Here is a 6,873-nt window from a genome sequence, read left to right on the forward strand (position 1 = left end):
GCAGTGGCGGGGATGCCTGGAACAGACTCTGGTCTCTGGGGACCGTGAGACACGCAAGGCACACAAAAAGAGACCAATCGGAGACGATGCTGACATCTGTGCCATCAGGCACTGAGGAAGTGCAGTTAATATGAAGAGAAGTCAGCCTGAGAACACAGATACAAACTCAGTATTGGCCGTGCTGTGTTGGAGCCATGAGCTCAAAGCAGAGGCCATTCAAAGCTCCAAATTCAAGACCAACACAGAGGTCTAGATCCCAGACTTAACGACACTCGAGTCACAACGTGGCAGAGTAATCGCTCAAAGACTGAGCGTACTGCTCCCGACCAGCACTGCGGAAGAAGTCACCCAAGACACAAACCGATCAACAGCGCTTGCAGGCCCAGTGCTCCCAATAATTCACGAGCTTGGGAAAGTAACTTAACCTTTATTTCCTCAGCCAAAAAATGAATTAAATAAAACAACAAATACCTGAGGCCTGACAATAAGATTTCTGACAAGCCTGGGGTAATATAATAACATAAATCACATTAGGAAGGAGAACCTATGGGAGGCAAACCAAAGTGGCATCATGGGAAGTAGGGGTTTGTTTTCAGAGGCAGATCTTGTCAAAAGGAACACTTCAGGAAATGCCAATTATCTGAAATGCAACAGAGTACAGTGTATCGCACAGAAAAAAATACACTGACCCATCCGCACAGCCATGACAGCACTGCACGAGGCAGGGAAGCAGGTCTCTGCACCTGCCAGTCCCCTTCTAGGCTCTGCCCAGCGCTCAGACACGACCATGTCTGCACCCTACCTACATTCTCACTCTCTCCACTTATCTCCTATTCCCTATATTGCTTTGTTTTCTAGTTGAACATTTCCCACTGTATATTTTCAGTTATTCTCTTCCTCCATGAAGAAAAGGACTTGATTGTGTTTTCTGAGATAGCTCTAAACCCTAGCCAATAGTAAACACTGATTATAAACATGCATGCCTGGAAAAAGAAAAAAAAGCCTCAAACACACACTTGGAATTGTCAGAATATGACAGAAAGGCAACTGAAAGCCTTGTGGCTGATCTAAGGAAGTGGGAGTTTTCACCAACAGCCCCAGTTGAGGCCCCCACCCGTGCCAGGCCAGCACACGCAGGAGCACCTCCCCCAAGCCCGACCCGTTTACTGGATGCACATGTCAAGCAAGGCGCTGGGGGCTCCTGAGGCGGGGAGTGCCACCTGTAACTGTCAGTACCAGAAACACATGCACCTTGCTTCCACACTCCACTTCTGCTCCCAAGTGCATCTCAGAATTGTTTCCCACATTACGCACTCCTCTCAACACACAGGGTTGCCTGTGGTTTCCTTCACCACTATTTTGTGGGCCTTTATTGCATCGACATATCCTAAACATCTCTGTCCATTCACTTGTGATATGAAACACCCGACTCACATTTAGCACTAATTAAACCAAAGCAAGAGTGTATACTCCAATGCACTCTACAGCGGGCGGGCGAAGGAGCCACGTGCCACAAGGTCACACCTCAGGAAGGACACTGAAGGGCATTCAGTCCCGTGGTCTGCAAGTGTGGAGCTTCAAGGGATCTTTTACTGGTGTGTGACAAAATGAAAACAATGTAAAAAGCTTCCCAAAAAATGCATTCAATTTAAGAGCTCTCCCATAGTCAGAGACGATCTTCTTTATGTTTGAGGAGTATTAAAATGTCTCTTTTTTTATAACACAATGGTGACGGCTGATACTTATTATCTTGACAATAATTATTTCACACAACTAAGAACACAGCCATTTCATATTGTACTTCTTTTTGAGCACCTCTGCTCTAAGCCAACCCATTCACTGCCTAATTTCCACAGAACATGGTCAACAAGTTGTCTGGTCAGGTGGAAGCATCCGGTAAAAAAGCATGGGTGGGTCTGAGGCAGGTCTGTCTGGCAAGTTGTGTGAGGGAAAAGCAAAAAAGCGAGGCGTGCAGGAATATGACAACTGGTCAAGGAACAGCCGGTAAGAGAGTGAAAGCCAAGGCAATGGCTTGGGATGGGAGCTCAGGCCTCCTTCAACTTGATGCCCATGAAAATGTGACACAAATCACTACGAAAGCTACAACCTGGGAAACACTGCTGGGGGCCGGGGCTCCTCAGTGCACACATCTGTGCTGAGTACTGGGGCTCCTATCGAATCGATACCTCATTTATACTTGCATACCTTTTGCGAAGCAAATGTCAGACACCAGCATGCAACAGAATCTAAATGCCACATATTCTTAAGGATGTGAAAAGCGAGCAGCAGAAAGAGGGAGGAGGGGTGGACACAGGCAAGCAGCGAAGCTCTCCCGGGGATGCCTGCACCCCAGCCTGCTCACGCCAGCTTCTGCTCCAGCTTTCCAGGAAGCAACAGAGGATGGTTCAAGCCCTTGCACCTGCCATGCATGCCGAGAGCCAGGCCACCTCCTGGGCTTCAGCCTGACCCAGCTCCAGGTGCTGTCAGCATCTGGGGAATAAATCCGTGGACAGCATAGCGCTCGCTCTCTCTCTCTCTCTCTCTCTCTCTCTCTCTCTCTGGAACTAATTATAAACAAACAACAACAACAAAAAGATGAGAGAAACTTGGGGGGAGGGGTGGAAAGCACAAAAGATCAGATCCTAAACTCTAGGAGCTCGTCTTGAGGACGACAGGAATGCTGGGCAGAGGGGCCTGCCTTCCTCCCAGACAATCCCGTGGCGGGCGCCGGGGAAGCAAGTGGGGTGTGAGAACAATGTGCACCCAGCCAGCTATTCAGAGCTGCACACAGAAGCGCTGCCCATGGCGCCGGGCAGGCGGAAGCACACTGCAAGCACCTGCAGCCTGAATGAACGAGTACAGACACCCCCACAAAGATCAGCTGGAAACCTGCTGCCAGCCGCATCCCAAGGCTCTCCAGGTCCAGGTCAATCGTCGTCTTCTGCTTTCAAACTCGGGCTACAAACTAACTCTGTGAAAATCTGAGTCCTCCCGGCCACTTCCGTTGGCCTTGGTCCTGAGCCAATGGCAGCAGTGAGGTCCAGTGAAGCCCCCTTCCGAAGATGCTGCCTGTATCTCTCAGAGCCAGGCGGGGAGCAAGTCCATGGGAGTGGAGGCAATGCCAACCGGTACCAACACAAAGGTCTAGTTCTGATTGCCAGGAGGTACACTGCACTCAGACCAATTCTGCAACTAGGGTTCACATATCACAAAACACATGTGCATTTACAATTCCATGGATGAACACACACACACACACACACACATCTCAACAACTTGAGCCATCCAGCAATGAAGAGGTTTCACCAATTCTCCCCTCCTTGCTGGCCTCCCAGGTTGGCCATGCTATCCCAGCCTCTCATTGTTTCAGCACTCCTGATGGGGTCTTAGCACCCAAGAAAATCGTGCTGGACATCAAGATCAGAACCAGCTGATGTGCCCCAGTTTTAACTCGATCAGTGCCCACACTCTCAGCCCCACTGCATCTGTCATTACTTCTGCTGAAAGCATTCCCGACACCTTCACTCCCTCCCTCCAGGGCCTGCTTCTACACCCTTCTTCTCACCTGCATCCTTAGATCTCCTGTTCTGCTCTCTGGCTGCCAGTGCTACAAAAGTAACAAAGGGACTACAGAGCCCTGACACCCAGGGGGCAGGCGTACTACGGCAGACACACCAACATGTTACCTCTCTCAGGCCACGCATTGTCTAAAAACAAGGATAACACATCCTGCTGGCAGCGCTTGCGGGCGTGTATGCATCCACCATCATGTTGCTGAGGAGTTCCTGAGCCTTCCCCACCTGCTCCAGGGGAGCCCCAGCCCAGAGCCCTCCGAGGCTCCGCAGCCAAGGTGAGGCTGAGCCCAAGCTCCTTCCACCTGCCCTCAGGGTCAAGTGCCTCAACATCCCCCCTTCAGCACCCCACCACCCCTGCCCTTCAGAACCCCACCACCCCTGCCCTTTAGCATCCCACCACCCCTGCCCTTCAGAACCCCACCACCCCTGCCCTTTAGCACCCCACCACCCCTGCCCTTCAGAACCCCACCACCCCTGCCCTTCAGAACCCCACCACCCCTGCCCTTTAGCACCCCACCACCCCTGCCCTTCAGAACCCCACCACCCCTGCCCTTCAGAACCCCACCACCCCTGCCACTCAAGCCAGAAATTCCATAATGCACTTTCAGAAACAGTAGTTGCCAAACCCCACTGATTCTCCTAAAAAGGATCAGACATGAAAAAAAAAAAAAAAAAAAAAAAATATATATATATATATGTATATATATATATCTTTTAATTGTCCATATTCTGTTTGGAACTCTGCTAAATAACCACAAAGAGGTTGGTGCGGTACAAGTAGCGTGGAGTGAGGCTGGCCAAATGTAACTGAAAAACAATCGGGCTTCGTGAAACAGCTCTCGGGGACACTGCTTCTCAGAATGAGAATGCCTGAGCTTCAAGAAGTCACATTAAAGCGCTCCTGTTCTTTCCCGAAGGTGAACCTCAGGAAAGCGCAGGAAAAGGAAAATGTTCAAAAACTCCAGAGGATTGACGCCCACACTTCTACCAAGATGTTAAAAAAAAAAAAAAAATCAGTACTAAATAATGTAAAAAAATAAAAATAAAAAAATAAAAAACCCTTCCACAGAATTCTTGGGCTGCTATTATTTCTAGGAAGTAGTCCTGTTGCAGGATCTTGAACATGCTGAATGTGCCCGCATACCGAGGAAATGGACACCTGTGCCTGGCAGGTCAATACACTACTCACTGGCCCAGGGTGCCAAGGAAACAGAAACGCTCTGATTTCTGGATAAAATCCTCCGCAGTGCCAGGTAAGAGCTCATATGCCCTAAACGGCCGCAGCTCCTTTAGGGAGCCACAGACAGGCTCGTGGGGTATCGATTTTGTTAGCCATTCGGGAGCCTGCAACCTCACATTTGATTCATTGAGACACCGGGAATCTGGCACTTTCCAGCTGCCTTTTTTTTCCTAGGGACGCCGTGCATCTTATGTCCATCCCTTAGGAAGCGGAGGTGGGCAGCCTGAGCAGCCGCAGCCCCTGCATCACAAGGAGGTATTCACAGGACGGCGCGGGTCCCCTCGCTCTGCTCTCGGATCCCCAGCGGATCGGGAAGGCACCCCCGGCCCGCCTCCCTCTGCGTATTCCCTCTCTCCCCGGCAATCCTGGCCAGTCCACCCGGGGGCTGCGGGCACCGCGCCTCGTCACGCCCCGCATCTCCCACCGTCCCCGGGCAGGGCCGCCGCAGGGCGCGCCTCTCCGCAGCGGCCACGGCCCGCTCACTCACGCGGGAGGCAGCGGCGGCGTCTCCATGGTGGCTCGTCTCGGGCTTCAGCACGCAGGCACCGACCGCCGCCGCCAGCACCATTCCAGCCGCGGACGCCGGCACAGCCCGCCCGCCCAGCCGCGTGCCATGCGCCCGCCTCGCGGCGCGCCACCACCACCTGCGGCGGCGGCCCCCGCGGCCACGGCCCGCTCGGCCGGGCGCGCTCCGACGGTGTCGGGTGCGGGCCGGGTGCGGGCCGGCCGGACGCGCGGGCTCGGCCTCTTCCGGGTTCGGCCGCGGCCGGCGCGACGCCGTGACGGCCCGAGAGGCGGCCTCCCGCGGCGGCCGCGGACCCTCCCCCGGCGCCTCCCCTTCCTCCCCGCGCGGCGGAGGCGGCGGCTGCTGGAGGCGGGCGGGCGCGAGCCGGGCGCGGGCGGGGAGGGCGCGGGGCCCCCGGAGCGAGCGGCGCGGAAGGCTTCTAGAAAACGCAGGAAAAGGGCGCCCCGAACGCGCTCGGCTGCTGACTGTGCTTCTCGGGCGCGTTCACCTGCTTCCTTTTTGATTTGAGGCCGTGCAAGGGCCACTTCCTTTACACATGGTGAAACTGAGGCCGCAGGAAACGAATTTGCCTGCCCAGTGTCTGACGCTAGACGCTTGGCTCCCTGGGCAAGAGAAGTGAGCACCACGCCAGGCTGGGAGGCACCGACACGCTAGAGCAAGTCTAGCTGTCCATGCAGCCAGGAGAAGAGGAATGGAGATGCCTGCCCGGGAGGAGAGAAGTCAGGGCGAGAAGCCCTTCTAGGATGGCTCGGCCCAGGGAGACCCCTCCCCAGCGCCACACGGATGGGGTGACAGAAACCTGGGCAGAGGACAGGGCAGGACCGGCTGCTTAACCACAGGAGCTGCAAGGAGTGAGCTGTAGCTGGTGGTGTGCCCGGTGTGCGCCCGCTGCAGTGGAGCACTGGGCACTGGGAGCAAAGGCCAAGGCTCCAAGGCCAGTCCAGACTCAGGCAGGAACCCCGCAGGTGAGGCCCCCCGGCCGAAGTGAGCCTTTCCAAGGCCTCTGGGTGGAGTGCGGCCTGAGGTCAGACCATCAAGTGTCAGGGAAGCAGGGTTGGGCGCAGACAGCAGCCAGAGGGAGAGGATGGCGAGGGAGGGCATCAGGGCACTGGAATCCTGGATACTAGGCCACAGTGGAGCATTTGGCTTGTTGTGTGGTGAGTATAATGCAAGCAGCTAAATCTTCTCACTAAAACCATGTCCTTGGGGCCAGGCCTGGGACATTATCAGGCTGAGCCGCTGCCTACAGTGTGGGCGCCCCATATGGCACAGGTTGGAGTCCTGCGCAGCTCCCCGCGAATGCGGCTGGGAAAGCAAGGGAAGGGGGCCCAAGGCCTTGCGTCCCGAACCCCCACGGAAGACTCCATAAAGCTCCTCGCCGCTGCTTCCACCTCGCCCAGCCCCAGAACTGTGGCCATTTGGGGAGTGAGCTAGCTCTCTTTTGCGCCTCTCCCTCTTGCCCTGTGCCCCCGCCTTTCAAATAAATACATCGTCTCAATTAGACGATGAGTTTGCTGAGGTTTGTCTTAAAA

At 54.7% G+C, this 6,873-nt stretch overlaps 1 protein-coding gene across 2 annotated transcripts in view; it reads right to left on the reverse strand.

The window, feature by feature from the left end:
• Nucleotides 1-5,602, reverse strand: part of KLHL2 (kelch like family member 2) — a 54,823-nt gene extending 49,221 nt beyond the window's left edge. Inside the window, exon 1 of one of the 2 annotated variants that reach the window (XM_004591423.3) lies at nt 5,303-5,602. In XM_004591423.3, the coding sequence (XP_004591480.2) occupies nt 5,303-5,328 (26 nt within the window). In that variant the 5' untranslated portion in view covers nt 5,329-5,602. The remainder of the gene's footprint in view (nt 1-5,302) is intronic. The other variant, XM_058657428.1, reaches the window with a different exon arrangement.
• Between the last annotated feature and the right edge of the window lie 1,271 nt (nt 5,603-6,873).

Source organism: Ochotona princeps, chromosome 32 (genome assembly GCF_030435755.1).
Source record: "Ochotona princeps isolate mOchPri1 chromosome 32, mOchPri1.hap1, whole genome shotgun sequence".
Classification (NCBI taxonomy): domain Eukaryota; kingdom Metazoa; phylum Chordata; class Mammalia; order Lagomorpha; family Ochotonidae; genus Ochotona; species Ochotona princeps.